We start from the raw sequence: 18,005 nt of genomic DNA, 5'->3' as shown, positions 1-18,005 counted from the left end.
CTGTACTACTGTGGTAATCTGACCTGGGCCTGTTCTACTGTGGTAATCTGACCTTGGACTGTACTTCTGTGGTAATCTGACCTGGGACCCTACTACTGTGGTAATCTGAACTGGTACTCTACTACTGTGGTAATCTGACATGGGACTGTACTACTGTGTTAATCTGACCTGTAACTGTACTACTGTGTTAATCTGACCTGGGCCTGTTCTACTGTGGTAATCTGACTTTATACTCTAATACTGTAGTAATCTGATCTGGGACTCTACTACTGTGGTAATCTGACCTGGGACTCTACTACTGTGGTAATCTGACCTGGGACTCTACTACTCTGGTAATCTGACCTGGGACTCTACTACTGTGGTAATCTGACCTGGGACTCTACTACTGTGGTAATCTGACCTGGGACTCTACTTCTGTGGTTATCTGACCTGGGACTCCACTACTGTGGTAATCTGACCTGGGACTTTACTACTTTAGTAATCTGACCTGGGACTCTAACACTGTAGTAATCTGACCTGGGACTGTACTGCTGTGGTAATCTAATTTGGGACTGTACTACTTTGGTAATCTGACCTGGGACTCTACTACTGTGGTAATCTGATCTGGGACTCTACTACTGTGGTAATCTGACCTGGGACTCTACTACTGTGGTAATCTGACCTGGGACTCTACTTCTGTGGTTATCTGACCTGGGACTCCACTACTGTGGTAATCTGACCTGGGACTGTACTACTTTGGTAATCTGACCTGGGACTCTAATACTGTAGTAATCTGACCTGGGACTGTACTACTGTGGTAATCTAACTCTGGACTGTACTACTGTGGTAATCTGACCTGGGACTCTACTACTGTGGTAATCTGACCTGGGTCTCTACTACTGTGTTAATCTGAACTGGGACTCTACTACTGTGGTAATCTGACCTGGGACTCTACTACTGTGGTAATCTGACCTGGGGCTCTACTACTGTGTTAATCTGAACTGGGACTCTACTACTGTGGTAATCTGAACTGGGACTCTTCTTCTGTGTTAATCTGACCTGGGACTCTACTACTGTGGTAATCTGACCTTGGCCTGCACTTCTGTGGTTATCTGACCTGGGGACTCTAATACTGTTGTAATCTGAACTGGTACTCTACTACTGCGGAAATCTTACTTGGGACTCTACTTCTGTGGTAATCTGACCTGGGACTCTACTACTTTGGTAATCTGACCTGGGACTGTACTACTGTGGTAATCTGACCTGGGCCTGTTCTACTGTGGTTATCTGACCTGGGACTGAACTACTGTGGTATTCTAATTTGGGACTGTACTACTTTGGTAATCTGACCTGGGACTCTACTACTGTGGTAATCTGATCTGGGACTCCACTACTTTGGTAATCTGACCTGGGACTGTACTACTTTGGTAATCTGACCTGGGACTCTAATACTGTAGTAATCTGACCTGGGACTGTACTACTATGGTAATCTAACTCGGGACTGTACTACTGTGGTAATCTGACCTGGGACTCTACTACTGTGGTAATCTGACCTTGGTCTCTACTACTGTGTTAATCTGAACTGGGACTCTACTACTGTGGTAATCTGACCTGGGACTCTACTTCAGTGGTTATCTGACCTGGGACTCTACTACTGTGGTAATCTGACCTTGGCCTGCACTTCTTTGATTATCTGACCTTGGGACTCTAATACTGTGGTAATCTGACCTGGGACTCTACTACTGTGGTAATCTGACCTGGGACTGTACTACTGTGTTAATCTGAACTGTAACTGTACTACTGTGTTAATCTGACCTGGGCCTGTTCTACTGTGGTAATCTGACTTTATACTCTAATACTGTAATAATCTGATCTGGGACTCTACTACTGTGGTAATCTGACCTGGGACTCTACTACTGTGGTAATCTGACCTGGGACTCTACTTCTGTGGTTATCTGAACCTGGGACTCCACTACTGTGGTAATCTGACCTGGGACTGTACAATTGTGGTAATCTGACCTGAGACTCTAATACTGTAGTAATCTGACCTGGGACTGTACTACTGTGGTAATTTAACTTGGGACTGTACTGCTGTGGTAATCTGACCTGGGACTCTACTACTGTGGTAATCTGACCTGGGACTCTACTTCTGTGGTTATCTGACCTGGGACTCCACTACTGTGGTAATCTGACCTGGGACTTTACTACTTTAGTAATCTGACCTGGGACTCTAACACTGTAGTAATCTGACCTGGGACTGTACTGCTGTGGTAATCTAATTTGGGACTGTACTACTTTGGTAATCTGACCTGGGACTCTACTACTGTGGTAATCTGACCTGGGACTCTACTACTGTGGTAATCTGACCTGGGACTCTACTACTGTGGTAATCTGACCTGGGACTCTACTTCTGTGGTTATCTGACCTGGGACTCCACTACTGTGGTAATCTGACCTGGGACTGTACTACTTTGGTAATCTGACCTGGGACTCTAATACTGTAGTAATCTGACCTGGGACTGTACTACTGTGGTAATCTAACTCGGGACTGTACTACTGTGGTAATCTGACCTGGGACTCTACTACTGTGGTAATCTGACCTGGGTCTCTACTACTGTGTTAATCTGAACTGGGACTCTACTACTGTGGTAATCTGACCTGGGACTCTACTACTGTGGTAATCTGACCTGGGGCTCTACTACTGTGTTAATCTGAACTGGGAATCTACTACTGTGGTAATCTGAACTGGGACTCTTCTTCTGTGTTAATCTGACCTGGGACTCTACTACTGTGGTAATCTGACCTTGGCCTGCACTTCTGTGGTTATCTGACCTGGGGACTCTAATACTGTTGTAATCTGAACTGGTACTCTACTACTGCGGAAATCTTACTTGGGACTCTACTTCTGTGGTAATCTGACCTGGGACTCTACTACTTTGGTAATCTGACCTGGGACTGTACTACTGTGGTAATCTGACCTGGGCCTGTTCTACTGTGGTTATCTGACCTGGGACTGAACTACTGTGGTATTCTAATTTGGGACTGTACTACTTTGGTAATCTGACCTGGGACTCTACTACTGTGGTAATCTGATCTGGGACTCTACTACTCTGGTAATCTGATCTGGGACTCTACTACTGTGGTAATCTGACCTGGGACTCTACTACTGTGGTAATCTGACCTGGGACTCTACTTCTGTGGTTATCTGACCTGGGACTCCACTACTTTGGTAATCTGACCTGGGACTGTACTACTTTGGTAATCTGACCTGGGACTCTAATACTGTAGTAATCTTACCTGGGACTGTACTACTGTGGTAATCTAACTCGGGACTGTACTACTGTGGTAATCTGACCTGGGACTCTACTACTGTGGTAATCTGACCTTGGTCTCTACTACTGTGTTAATCTGAACTGGGACTCTACTACTGTGGTAATCTGACCTGGGACTCTACTTCAGTGGTTATCTGACCTGGGACTCTACTACTGTGGTAATCTGACCTTGGCCTGCACTTCTTTGATTATCTGACCTTGGGACTCTAATACTGTGGTAATCTGACCTGGGACTCTACTACTGTGGTAATCTGACCTGGGACTGTACTACTGTGTTAATCTGAACTGTAACTGTACTACTGTGTTAATCTGACCTGGGCCTGTTCTACTGTGGTAATCTGACTTTATACTCTAATACTGTAATAATCTGATCTGGGACTCTACTACTGTGGTAATCTGACCTGGGACTCTACTACTGTGGTAATCTGACCTGGGACTCTACTTCTGTGGTTATCTGAACCTGGGACTCCACTACTGTGGTAATCTGACCTGGGACTGTACAATTGTGGTAATCTGACCTGAGACTCTAATACTGTAGTAATCTGACCTGGGACTGTACTACTGTGGTAATTTAACTTGGGACTGTACTGCTGTGGTAATCTGACCTGGGACTCTACTACTGTGGTAATCTGACCTGGGGCTCTACTACTGTGTTAATCTGACCTGGGACTCTACTACTGTGGTAATCTGAACTGGGACTCTTCTTCTGTGTTAATCTGACCTGGGACTCTACTACTGTGGTAATCTGACCTTGGCCTGCACTTCTGTGGTTATCTGACCTGGGGACTCTAATACTGTTGTAATCTGAACTGGTACTCTACTACTGCGGAAATCTTACTTGGGACTCTACTTCTGTGGTAATCTGACCTGGGACTCTACTACTTTGGTAATCTGACCTGGGACTGTACTACTGTGGTAATCTGACCTGGGCCTGTTCTACTGTGGTAATCTGACCTGGGACTGTACTTCTGTGGTAATCTGACCTGGGACCCTACTACTGTGGTAATCTGAACTGGTACTCTACTACTGTGGTAATCTGACCTGGGACTCTACTACTGTGGTAATCTGACCTGGGACTCTACTTCTGTGGTTATCTGACCTGGGACTCCACTACTGTGGTAATCTGACCTGGGACTGTACTACTTTGGTAATCTGACCTGGGACTCTAATACTGTAGTAATCTGACCTGGGACTGTACTACTGTGGTAATCTAACTCGGGACTGTACTACTGTGGTAATCTGACCTGGGACTCTACTACTGTGGTAATCTGACCTGGGTCTCTACTACTGTGTTAATCTGAACTGGACTCTACTACTGTGGTAATCTGACCTGGGACTCTACTACTGTGGTAATCTGACCTGGGGCTCTACTACTGTGTTAATCTGAACTGGGACTCTACTACTGTGGTAATCTGAACTGGGACTCTTCTTCTGTGTTAATCTGACCTGGGACTCTACTACTGTGGTAATCTGACCTTGGCCTGCACTTCTGTGGTTATCTGACCTGGGGACTCTAATACTGTTGTAATCTGAACTGGTACTCTACTACTGCGGAAATCTTACTTGGGACTCTACTTCTGTGGTAATCTGACCTGGGACTCTACTACTTTGGTAATCTGACCTGGGACTGTACTACTGTGGTAATCTGACCTGGGCCTGTTCTACTGTGGTTATCTGACCTGGGACTGAACTACTGTGGTATTCTAATTTGGGACTGTACTACTTTGGTAATCTGACCTGGGACTCTACTACTGTGGTAATCTGATCTGGGACTCTACTACTCTGGTAATCTGATCTGGGACTCTACTACTGTGGTAATCTGACCTGGGACTCTACTACTGTGGTAATCTGACCTGGGACTCTACTACTGTGGTAATCTGACCTGGGACTCTACTTCTGTGGTTATCTGACCTGGGACTCCACTACTTTGGTAATCTGACCTGGGACTGTACTACTTTGGTAATCTGACCTGGGACTCTAATACTGTAGTAATCTGACCTGGGACTGTACTACTGTGGTAATCTAACTCGGGACTGTACTACTGTGGTAATCTGACCTGGGACTCTACTACTGTGGTAATCTGACCTTGGTCTCTACTACTGTGTTAATCTGAACTGGGACTCTACTACTGTGGTAATCTGACCTGGGACTCTACTTCAGTGGTTATCTGACCTGGGACTCTACTACTGTGGTAATCTGACCTTGGCCTGCACTTCTTTGATTATCTGACCTTGGGACTCTAATAGTGTGGTAATCTGACCTGGGACTCTACTTCTGTGGTAATCTGACCTGGGACTGTACTACTGTGTTAATCTGAACTGTAACTGTACTACTGTGTTAATCTGACCTGGGCCTGTTCTACTGTGGTAATCTGACTTTATACTCTAATACTGTAATAATCTGATCTGGGACTCTACTACTGTGGTAATCTGACCTGGGACTCTACTACTGTGGTAATCTGACCTGGGACTCTACTTCTGTGGTTATCTGAACCTGGGACTCCACTACTGTGGTAATCTGACCTGGGACTGTACAATTGTGGTAATCTGACCTGAGACTCTAATACTGTAGTAATCTGACCTGGGACTGTACTACTGTGGTAATTTAACTTGGGACTGTACTGCTGTGGTAATCTGACCTGGGACTCTACTACTGTGGTAATCTGACCTGGGGCTCTACTACTGTGTTAATCTGACCTGGGACTCTACTACTGTGGTAATCTGAACTGGGACTCTTCTTCTGTGTTAATCTGACCTGGGACTCTACTACTGTGGTAATCTGACCTTGGCCTGCACTTCTGTGGTTATCTGACCTGGGGACTCTAATACTGTTGTAATCTGAACTGGTACTCTACTACTGCGGAAATCTTACTTGGGACTCTACTTCTGTGGTAATCTGACCTGGGACTCTACTACTTTGGTAATCTGACCTGGGACTGTACTACTGTGGTAATCTGACCTGGGCCTGTTCTACTGTGGTAATCTGACCTGGGACTGTACTTCTGTGGTAATCTGACCTGGGACCCTACTACTGTGGTAATCTGAACTGGTACTCTACTACTGTGGTAATCTGACCTGGGACTCTACTACTGTGGTAATCTGACCTGGGACTCTACTTCTGTGGTTATCTGACCTGGGACTGTACTACTGTTTTAATCTGAACTGTGACTGTACTACTGTGGTAATCTGACCTGGGCCTGTTCTACTGTGGTAATCTGACCTGGGACTCTAATACTGTAGTATTCTGACCTGGGACTGAACTACTGTGGAATTCTAACTTGTGACTGTACTACTTTGGTAATCTGACCTAGGACTCTACTACTGTGGTAATCTGATCTGGGACTCTACTACTCTGGTAATCTGACCTGGGACTCCACTACTGTGATAATCTGACCTGGGACTCTACTACTGTGTTAATCTGAACTGGGACTCTACTACTATGGTAATCTGACCTGGGATTCTACTACTGTGGTAATCTGACCTGGGACTCTACTTCTGTGGTTATCTGACCTGGGACTGTACTACTTTGGTAATCTGACCTGGGACTCTAATACTGTAGTAATCTGACCTGGTACTGTACTACTGTGGTAATCTAACTTGGGACAGTACTACTGTGGTAATCTGACCTGGGACTCTACTACTGTGGTAATCTGACCTGGGTCTCTACTACTGTGGTAATCTGACCTGGGACTCTACTACTGTGGTAATCTGACCTGGGACTGTACTACTGTGTTAATCTGAACTGTAACTGTACTACTGTGGTAATTTGACCTGTGCCTGTTCTACTGTGGTAATCTGACTTTATACTCTAATACTGTAGTAATCTGATCTGGGACTCTACTACTGTGGTAATCTGACCTGGGACTCTACTACTGTGGTAATCTGACCTGGGACTCCACTTCTGTGGTTATCTGAACCTGGGACTCCACTACTGTGGTAATCTGACCTGGGACTGTACAATTGTGGTAATCTGACCTGAGACTCTAATACTGTAGTAATCTGACCTGGGACTGTGTTACTGTGGTAATATTACCTGGGACCGTACTACTCTGGTAATCTGTCCTGGGACTCTAATACTGTAGTAATCTTCCCTGGGACTTTACTACTGTTGTAATCTAACTTGGGACTGTACTACTGTAGTAATCTGACCTGGGACTGAACTACTGTGGTAACCTGAACTGGGACTCTACTACTGTGGTAATCTCACCTGGGACTGTAGTACTTTGGAAACCAGACTGGTGACTGTCCTACTGTGGTAATCTGACCTGGGACTCTACAACTGTGGTAATCTGACCTGGGACTCTAGTACTGTGGTAATCTGACCTGTGACTGTTCTACTGTGGTAATCTGACCCGGGACTGTACTACTGTGGTTATCTGACCTGGGACTGTGTTACTGTGGTAATCTGACCTTGGACTTTTTTTTTGTGGTAATCTAACCTGGGACTGTACTACTATAGTAATCTAAAACTGGGACTGTACTACTGTAGTAATCTGACCTGGGACTCAACTACTGTGGTAATCTGACCTTGGACTGTATTACTGTAGTAATCTGACCTGGGACTGTACTACTTTGCTAATCTAAAACTGGGACTTGTCTACTGTGGTAATCTGACCTGGGACTCTACTACTGTGGTAATCTGACATGGGACTGTACTAGTGTGATGATCTGATCTGGGACTGTTCTACTGTGGTAATCTGATCTGGGAAAAATGCAGATATTGATCAGAAAATTCCAACCACTAAGGAAGTGTCACCAAAAGGCTTTAATTTGGTTACATTCAAAGTTTTTACATTTATTTTCCACTTTTAATAGATTGAACATGCACTTTCTGTTGTATCTGCTCTTCATTCAGATGAAATTATGTACTTTTCATGTATGATTAGTATTTGGTGAAAATACATGTAATGGTTATCTTCTGGAATTAAATCATGCTTTTTCAGAGACTACTGTTTTGTGGTATAATTAACCTGATTTCACTATGTAACTCTGTTGATAATGTGGTATAATTAACCTGATTTCACTATGTAACTCTATTGATAATGTGGTATAATTAACGTGATTTCACTATGTAACTCCATTGATAATGTGATACAATTAACCTGATGTTACTGTGTAACTCTATCGATAATGTAGTATAATTAACCTGATTACATTATGTAACTCTATTGATAATGTGGTATAATTAACCTGATTTCACTATGTTACTCTAATGATGTGGTATAATTCACCTGATTTCACTATGTAACTCCATTGATAATGTAGTATAATTAACCTGGTTTCACTATGTAACTCTATTGATAATGTGCTTTCACTGAAAGCTTCACGGAGCTTCATTTAAAACTTCAAATGTTCAACCATATACAGGGTCAGGGATATCCAACCCCAGTTGTAACTAACCCGAATCAGTTTATCAACGAGCTAAATATTATTGTGCTAGATTAGGGTTGGAGTGAAAACCTACAGGATGGTAGTTTTCCAGGAACAGGGTTAAAGAGCCCTGGGCTTCATGTTTATGAAACCATAGAAACTACTCTGGTTCTACTCAACAACTCTGTATTCCACTAAAACCACACCTCTTAACATTTAAATCACACCTCTTAACATATAAATTACACCCCTTAACCTCTATGGGCTAGGTGGGACGCTTGCGGGGGAATTCGCTAACATTTTACTAAATTACTCACGATAAACGTTCACAAAAAGCATAACAATTATTTTAAGAATTATAGATACAGACCTCCTCTATGCACTCGATGTCCGGGAAAAAACAGAATGTCGTCATTCCAGCCCCAGGCTGAAACACATTATCGCCTTTCTCAAGTGGCCGATCAAGGGACACTGGGCTTATGCGCGTGACCCGACCGCCCCCGTCTTTGGGATTTTTTCCTCTGTTTGCCGAAAAGGAGATTCCCGGTCGGAATATTATCGCTTTTTTACGAGAAAAATGGCATAAAAATGGATTTTAAACAGCGGTTGACATGCTTCGAAGTACGGTAATGGAATATTTAGATTTTTTTTGTCACGAATTGCGCCATGCGCGCGACCCTGATTTACCATTTCAGATAGTGTCTGGGACGCACGAACAAAACGCCGCTATTCGGATATAACGATGGATTATTTTGGACCAAACCAACATTTGTTATTGAAGTAGCAGTCCTGGGTGTGCATTCTGACGAAGACAACAAAAGGTAATCAAACTTTTATAATAGTAAAGCTGATATTGGTGAGTGCTAAACTTGCCGGGTGTCTAAATAGCTAGCCCGTGATGCCTGGGCTATGTACTTAGAATATTGCAAAATGTGCTTTCACCAAAAAGCTATTTTAAAATCGGACATATCGAGTGCATAGCGGAGTTCTGTATCTATAATTCTTAAAATAATTGTTATGCTTTTTGTGAACGTTTATCGTGAGTAATTTAGTAAAATGTTAGCGAATTCCCCGGAAGTTTGCGGGGGGTATGCTAGTTCTGAACGTCACATGCTAATGTAAAAAGCTGGTTTTTGATATAAATATGAACTTGATTGAACAAAACATGCATGTATTGTATACCATAATGTCCTAGGGTTGTCATCTGATGAAGATCATCAAAGGTTAGTGCTGCATTTAGCTGTCTTCTGGGTTTTTGTGACATTATATGCTAGCTTGAAAAATGGGTGTCTGATTATTTCTTTCTTGGTACTCTGCTGACATAATCTAATGTTTTGCTTTCGTTGTAAAGCCTTTTTGAAATCGGACAGTGTGGTTAGATTAACGAGAGTCTTGTCTTTAAATAGCTGTAAAATAGTCATATGTTTGAGAAATTTAAGTAATAGGATTTTTAAGGTTTTGAAAATCGCGCCACAGGCCTCAAGTGGCTGTTACGTAGGTGGGACGAATTCGTCCCGCCTAGCCCATAGAGGTTAACATATAAACCACACACCTTAACATATAAACCACACCCCTTAACATTTAAATCACACCTCTTAACATTTAAATCCCCTCCCTTAACATATAAATCATCACCCTTAACATTTAAATCACACCTTAACATATAAACCACACACCTTAACATATAAACCACACCCCTTAACATTTAAATCACACCTTAACATATAAACCACACACATTAACATATAAATCACACACCGTAACATTCAAATCACACCTCTTAACATATAAATTCACCCCCTTAACATATAAACCACACCCCTTAACATTTAAATAACACCTTAACATATAAACCACACCCCTTAACATTTAAATCACACCTCTTAACATATAAATCACACCCCTTAACATATAAATCACACCCCTTAACATATAAATCACACCCTTAACATATACGTCACACCCCTTAACCTCCATGCTCTTTATATGCATCTCAGTCATCCTCTAAAGCCACACCCTCTTTATTTCTAAGCCACATCTTCTTCACCAAAGTCTCAACCCTTCACATCTAAGCCACACCCTCAAATAGCTCTGATTGGTTTGCTGGAGCATTTGTCAAACCAAATATAATGACCTCACGCTCTAAGAGAAGTTAAGGGGAGACAAATAAATAATCAAATAAAATGTAATTAAACTGAATCAATATTTATTCAGCTACATTAACACATATCAATACACTTACAAATGGAAAACAATGAACTTTAACACCTAGAATTACAAACTAAGACTGTAACAACAGCTATTTAACCATTATTCCCTGATCTTAACCACATTTTCTAAATCACTATTGTTATTATTATTAAAAGGTTACAGACAAAAGTTTTTAAAAAAATCACTTGTATGAAAAGGTTAAAAAAAATTAAGTAACTCTTAAAAATAATGCCCTCCCAGCTACATTGGTATAGGTCTCACACTCTGCTGGTATTGATGGATGGTAATGGTATCACTCTGCTGGTATTGATGGCTGGTATAGGTCCCACGCTCTGCTGGTATTGATGGATGGTATAGGTCTCACTCTGCTGGTATTGATGACTGGTATAGGTCTCACACTCTGCTGGTATTGATAGATGTGTATGTTCTGAAGTATGAGCGCGAGAGATAATAATAATCTGTTAATATTAATGATTTATCATCATACATTAGGATTATACATTATGTATTGTTACTTTTTACCTTCTGTTTTTTATGACTATATCTGCCATTTAAAATACAATTTCAATAATACTGGCTTACCAAACACATGGACTTCAAATTAAGATGGCTTTGACTTTGACAGTAGTCTGCTCTCTGCTGTCACTTACCCAGGTTGAAGTCCAGTTCAGAGGAACCTGAGTCTCAGTTGGAGCTGCAGAGGAAGAGTTAGCATCATTAAAACACCAAGTTGAGGTCAAACTAGCATAGTTCAGTTTAAATTTGGTAGATGTTTAAATATTGCGGTCTAAATGATTTTAAAAAAAACAAAGGTTTAAAACGTAGGTAATTAATTAAATAATAGGTAAGATTGATTAGGAGTACCCGGACTTAAAACATGAATGAGTGAAAAAGTCAATCCTGACTGAGAGAGTGAGAGAGTCAGTTTACCTGTTGTTCTGTAAAAGGAGTAGACGCAGGCGAAGTAGAGGAGAGCAGACACAGGACACAGACTGAAAACCAACATCCAACACAGACCACAGTCTACAGGAGGAGGGGAGGACGAGGATGGCTCAGGAGGACTGATTTCTGGCAATAGACAGTCAGGAGGACTGGTTTCTGGCAATAGACTGGCAGGAGGACTGGTTTCTGGACATAAACACAAGAAAACATTAAGAAATTCATTGAGAATCTTTTTTCGCCCACAGTCTACAGGAGGAGGGGAGGAAGAGGAGGGCTCAGGAGGACTGGTTTCTGGACAAAACATTAAACAGAAACAGAACTACACTCTTAGAAACAATCAAGACCTTCTCAACAATCTATTGTTAGTCATGACTCTTGGTTGGTTAAACATCAGTTTGAGGGGACATTTTATGAGTTTAGATTAGTCTCAGAGGGTTGATACAAATTAAGATACATTTACTTTGGCGTAACTCTCATTCAAGGAAACCAATACCAAAGAAACAGCAGGAAGATAAAGACAGAATAATAACTGTTCTTACCAAGTGAAATCCTAGTGGTGATGTTTCCATACTGGAACAACTCTTTATATTTCATTCGTTTTCCTTCTTGAAACTTGTACTCCACAGTCCCACAGTAGTAGAGTCCCAGGTCAGATTCAGTGATGTTCTCAATCAGTAGATCATAGGAGATGTTAGAGGGGTTCCACACCACATTATATCCAGGAAGAGAGATGGAACTTAAAAACTTAGTTAAAATAACAAGAGGAGGCTGGTACTTGTGAGAACAGTTCCTATACCACATAATGTATATTCCAGAAGATAAGTTACAGTCACAGTAGAGAGTGATGTTGTCTCCTGGTCTGACTCTCATCTCCACCTCTGCTGCAGAGATCCCATCCTGACTGGAGGAAACAGCACCTACAGGTAGCAGAGGAACAGTGTTTGGATGAATCACAGAATGTCACTTTGACATCATAAACTTCTCCACATGAAAATGTAAACGTCATGTCTTTACCACAGTCCACACAAAATCACAATAATAAGATAAGAAATCTGGTCAACCATAAAACCACATCAAGAAATCAGCTTTCATCCAGCTATAAGACCAAGTAAAACAGTTACTCACATAAGAATGCAATCAGGGTGACACACAGCCTGTCCATGTTGCGGTCTGATGGTCTGATGGTGACTGTCAGAGAGTAGGTGGGTCTTTGAGTAAAAAGGTCTTTGCTGTGTATTTCTGTGTTCATGATTAGATGTACTTTACCATGAAAGGACATACGAGCAGCGATTGGTTCGATCGAGTGGAAAGTTTTCAGCCTGTGGTCCTTTTCCCTGAAAACCTTTTCGTGTGACATGAAGGGGGGGGTCTAGCATCGAGGTAAACAGGTTTCACAATAACGTGAATTTAATGGAAATTATTCAGCTTCTTTGAGGTGTTCACCTTAGATAGCAACACCTTAAGAGACCTGTAGACATTACGAAGAAACAAACACACATTTTGATGACTGAGTTAACCATTAAACCAGAAAATACACTTATACAGAGTCTTAAAATAGGCTAATAGACCTATAATCCTTTATAACTGTAATCAGGCAGTAGCCCTAATGTTAGACCTAAAGTAGACCTTTATATCTGTAGTCAGGAAGTAGTCCTAATGTTAGACCTAAAGTAGACCTTCATACCTGTAGTCAGGAAGTAGGTCTAATGTTAGACCTAAAGTAGACCTTTAGACCTTTAACACAGAATTCCTGGATACAGCCATTAGCTTTGATATATTGGCCATATACCACAACCACCCAAGGTGCCATATTGCTATTATAAACAGGTTACCAACATAATTAGAACAGTAAATAAGTTGTTTGCATTGTACCTGTGGTATATTGTCTCATATATAGCCAATTAGCATTCATGAATATATAGCATTCAACTAGTGAGTTTTAAAACTGACTTTTAATTAGTGAATAGAGATAGTGTTATTTTTCATCGTTGACCATTTTATTTGGAACACTAAACTATGGTGGTGATAATAGTAAACTTCAATACCCAAGATGCATTGGAGGATGTGCTATATACCCAGTGTTAAACAGTTGTTTTTATCACATCTGATGAATGATCTCTGTGTTTATCAATGAACAGTGGCCAATCAGTTAACATCCACACTCTAGTCAATATGTGTGAAGGGGAGAGATATATGTGACAAATGAACTTGTAATAACAATGTTTGGACTCTCTTCCTCAGGCTGAATGACAGCACCATGAAAACAACAACAGGAAGTCAGTGTGGTATTCCTGTGTACTGAGTGTGTCCTCTGTGACCAATCAGTGACTAGCTCTTATATGAGTACTGTAACACCAACATCATAATATCAGCCTTATCAACATCAGTAGTGGTCAATGTATGTATATGTTTACATGTGTTTACATGTGTGTAGATCTGTTCACATTTGTGAAAACATATGTGTGGGTTCATATATCACTATGTGTGTGGTTGTGGTTTACTCAGCTAGTGCTGCTGCTCTGTAGGGGAGAGGTTAAGGGGGGCCTGGGATTCAGGTCTGAGGAGTAGTGTCAGAGTAGTTGGGTCTGTCAGTAACAGTATCAGAGTAGCTGGGTCTGTCAGTAACAGTATCAGAGTAGCTGGGTCTGTCAGTAACAGTATCAGAGTAGCTGAGTCTGTCAGTAACAGTATCAGAATATCTGGGTCTGTCAGTAACAGTATCAGAGTAGCTGGGTCTGTCAGTAACAGTATCAGAGTAGCTGGGTCTGTCAGTAACAGTATCAGAGTAGCTGGGTCTGTCAGTAACAGTGTCAGATTATCTGGGTCTGTCAGTAACAGTGTCAGATTATCTGGGTCTGTCAGTAACAGTATCAGAGTAGCTGGGTCTGTTAGTAACAGTATCAGAGTAGCTGGGTCTGTCAGTAACAGTATCAGAGTAGCTGGGTCTGTCAGTAACAGTATCAGAGTAGCTGGGTCTGTCAGTAACAGTGTCAGATTATCTGGGTCTGTCAGTAACAGTATCAGAGTAGCTGGGTCTGTTAGTAACAGTATCAGAGTAGCTGGGTCAGTCAGTAACACTATCAGAGTAGCTGGGTCTGTCAGTAACAGTATCAGAGTAGCTGGGTCTGTCAGTAACAGTATCAGAGTAGCCTGGTCTGTCAGTAACACTATCAGAGTAGCTGGGTCTGTCAGTAACAGTATCAGAGTAGCTGGGTCTGTCAGTAACAGTATCAGAGTAGCTGGGTCTGTCAGTAACAGTATCAGAGAAGCAGGGTCTGTCAGTAACAGTATCAGAGTAGCTGGGTCTGTCAGTAACAGTATCAGAGTAGCTGGGTCTGTCAGTAACAGTATTAGAGTAGCTGGGTCTGTCAATAACAGTATCAGAGTAGCTGGGTCTGTCAGTAGCAGTATCAGAGTAGCAGGGTCTGTCAGTAACAGTATCAGAGTAGCTGGGTCTGTCAGTAACAGTATCAGAGTAGCTGGGTCTGTCAGTAACAGTATCAGAGTAGCTGGGTCTGTCAGTAACAGTATCAGAGTAGCTGGGTCTGTCAGTAACAGTATCAGAGTAGCTGGGTCTGTCAGTAACAGTATCAGAGTAGCTGGGTCTGTCAGTAACAGTATCAGAGCAGCTGGGCTTGTCAGTAACAGTGTCAGAGTAGCTGGGTCTGTCAGTAACAGTGTCAGAGTAGCTGGGTCTGTCAGTAACAGTATCAGAGTAGTTGGGTCTGTCAGTAACAGCATCAGAGTAGCTGGGTCTGTCAGTAACGGTGTCAGAGTAGCTGGGTCTGTCAGTAACAGTATCAGAGTAGCTGGGTCTGTCAGTAACAGTATCAGAGTAGCAGGGTCTGTCAGTAACAGTATCAGATTATCTGGGTCTGTCAGTAACAGTATCAGAGTAGCTGGGTCTGTTAGTAACAGTATCAGAGTAGCTGGGTCAGTCAATAACACTATCAGAGTAGCTGGGTCTGTCAGTAACAGTATCAGAGTAGCTGGGTCTGTCAGTAACAGTATCAGAGTAGCTGGGTCTGTCAGTAACAGTATCAGAGTAGCTGGGTCTGTCAGTAACAGTATCAGAGTAGCTGGGTCTGTCAGTAACAGTATCAGAGTAGCTGGGTCTGTCAGTAACAGTATCAGAGTAGCTGGGTCTGTCAGTAACAGTATCAGAGTAGCTGGGTCTGTCAGTAACAGTATCAGAGTAGCTGGGTCTGTCAGTAACAGTATCAGATTATCTGGGTCTGTCAGTAACAGTATCAGAGTAGCTGGGTCTGTTAGTAACAGTATCAGAGTAGCTGGGTCAGTCAATAACACTATCAGAGTAGCTGGGTCTGTCAGTAACAGTATCAGAGTAGCTGGGTCTGTCAGTAACAGTATCAGAGTAGCTGGGTCTGTCAGTAACAGTATCAGAGTAGCTGGGTCTGTCAGTAACAGTATCAGAGTATCTGGGTCTGTCAGTAACAGTATCAGAGTAGCTGGGTCTGTCAGTAACAGTATCAGAGTAGCTGGGTCTGTCAGTAACAGTATCAGAGTAGCTGGGTCTGTCAGTAACAGTATCAGAGTAGCTGGGTCTGTCAGTAACAGTATCAGAGTAGCAGGGTCTGTCAGTAACAGTATCAGATTATCTGGGACTGTCAGTAACAGTATCAGAGTAGCTGGGTCTGTTAGTAACAGTATCAGAGTAGCTGGGTCAGTCAATAACACTATCAGAGTAGCTGGGTCTGTCAGTAACAGTATCAGAGTAGCTGGGTCTGTCAGTAACAGTATCAGAGTAGCTGGGTCTGTTAGTAACAGTATCAGAGTAGCTGGGTCAGTCAGTAACACTATCAGAGTAGCTGGGTCTGTCAGTAACAGTATCAGAGTAGCTGGGTCTGTCAGTAACAGTATCAGAGTAGATGGGTCTGTCAGTAACAGTATCAGAGTATCTGAGTCTGTCAGTAACAGTATCAGAGTATCTGGGTCTGTCAGTAACAGTATCAGATTATCTGGGACTGTCAGTAACAGTATCAGAGTAGCTGGGTCTGTTAGTAACAGTATCAGAGTAGCTGGGTCAGTCAATAACACTATCAGAGTAGCTGGGTCTGTCAGTAACAGTATCAGAGTAGCTGGGTCTGTCAGTAACAGTATCAGAGTAGCTGGGTCTGTTAGTAACAGTATCAGAGTAGCTGGGTCAGTCAGTAACACTATCAGAGTAGCTGGGTCTGTAAGTAACAGTATCAGAGTAGCTGGGTCTGTCAGTAACAGTATCAGACTAGCTGGGTCTGTCAGTAACAGTATCAGAGTAGCTGAGACTGTCAGTAACAGTATCAGAGTATCTGGGTCTGTCAGTAACAGTATCAGAGTAGCTGGGTCTGTCAGTAACAGTATCAGAGTAGCTGGGTCTGTCAGTAACAGTATCAGAGTAGCTGGGTCTGTCAGTAACAGTGTCAGATTATCTGGGTCTGTCAGTAACAGTATCAGAGTAGCTGGGTCTGTTAGTAACAGTATCAGAGTAGCTGGGTCAGTCAGTAACACTATCAGAGTAGCTGGGTCTGTCAGTAACAGTATCAGAGTAGCTGGGTCTGTCAGTAACAGTATCAGAGTAGCTGGGTCTGTCAGTAACAGTATCAGAGTAGCCTGGTCTGTCAGTAACACTATCAGAGTAGCTGGGTCTGTCAGTAACAGTATCAGAGTAGCTGGGTCTGTCAGTAACAGTATCAGAGTAGCTGGGTCTGTCAGTAACAGTATCAGAGAAGCAGCGTCTGTCAGTAACAGTATCAGAGTAGCTGGGTCTGTCAGTAACAGTATCAGAGTAGCTGGGTCTGTCAGTAACAGTATTAGAGTAGCTGGGTCTGTCAATAACAGTATCAGAGTAGCTGGGTCTGTCAGTAGCAGTATCAGAGTAGCAGGGTCTGTCAGTAACAGTATCAGAGTAGCTGGGTATGTCAGTAACAGTATCAGAGTAGCTGGGTCTGTCAGTAACAGTATCAGAGTAGCTGGGTCTGTCAGTAACAGTATCAGAGTAGCTGGGTCTGTCAGTAACAGTATCAGAGTAGTTGGGTCTGTCAGTAACAGTATCAGAGCAGCTGGGCTTGTCAGTAACAGTGTCAGAGTAGCTGGGTCTGTCAGTAACAGTGTCAGAGTAGCTGGGTCTGTCAGTAACAGTATCAGAGTAGTTGGGTCTGTCAGTAACAGTATCA

At 42.5% G+C, this 18,005-nt stretch overlaps 1 protein-coding gene across 1 annotated transcript; it reads right to left on the bottom strand.

The window, feature by feature from the left end:
• Positions 1 to 10,868: 10,868 nt before the first annotated feature.
• Positions 10,869 to 14,583, bottom strand: LOC106599637 (uncharacterized). The gene is made up of 5 exons (XM_045712514.1): positions 12,958 to 14,583; positions 12,372 to 12,749; positions 11,821 to 12,018; positions 11,541 to 11,584; positions 10,869 to 11,317 (listed from the first exon to the last, which is right to left on the bottom strand). The coding sequence occupies exons 1-5, from the start codon at positions 13,187 to 13,189 to the stop codon at positions 11,183 to 11,185; spliced, it is 987 nt and encodes a 328-aa protein (XP_045568470.1). The 5' UTR covers positions 13,190 to 14,583; the 3' UTR covers positions 10,869 to 11,182.
• Positions 14,584 to 18,005: the final 3,422 nt, after the last annotated feature.

This window comes from Salmo salar, unplaced genomic scaffold (assembly GCF_905237065.1).
Source record: "Salmo salar unplaced genomic scaffold, Ssal_v3.1, whole genome shotgun sequence".
In the NCBI taxonomy this organism is placed as follows: domain Eukaryota; kingdom Metazoa; phylum Chordata; class Actinopteri; order Salmoniformes; family Salmonidae; genus Salmo; species Salmo salar.
Note: the sequence above shows the minus strand (reverse complement) of the source record. Positions and strands in the feature narration are given on the sequence as shown.

Excerpts from the sequence above, each read along its gene's own strand:
- LOC106599637 (XM_045712514.1), bottom strand. The coding sequence starts at position 13,189 with ATGTCACACGAAAAGGTTTTCAGGGAAAAGGACCACAGGCTGAAAACT. Across the intron at positions 11,585-11,820 it reads CTCCTTTTACAGAACAACAG|CTCCAACTGAGACTCAGGTT; the intron begins GTAAACTGACTC and ends CTTCCTCTGCAG. Across the intron at positions 11,318-11,540 it reads TGAACTGGACTTCAACCTGG|AACATACACATCTATCAATA; the intron begins GTAAGTGACAGC and ends CTCATACTTCAG.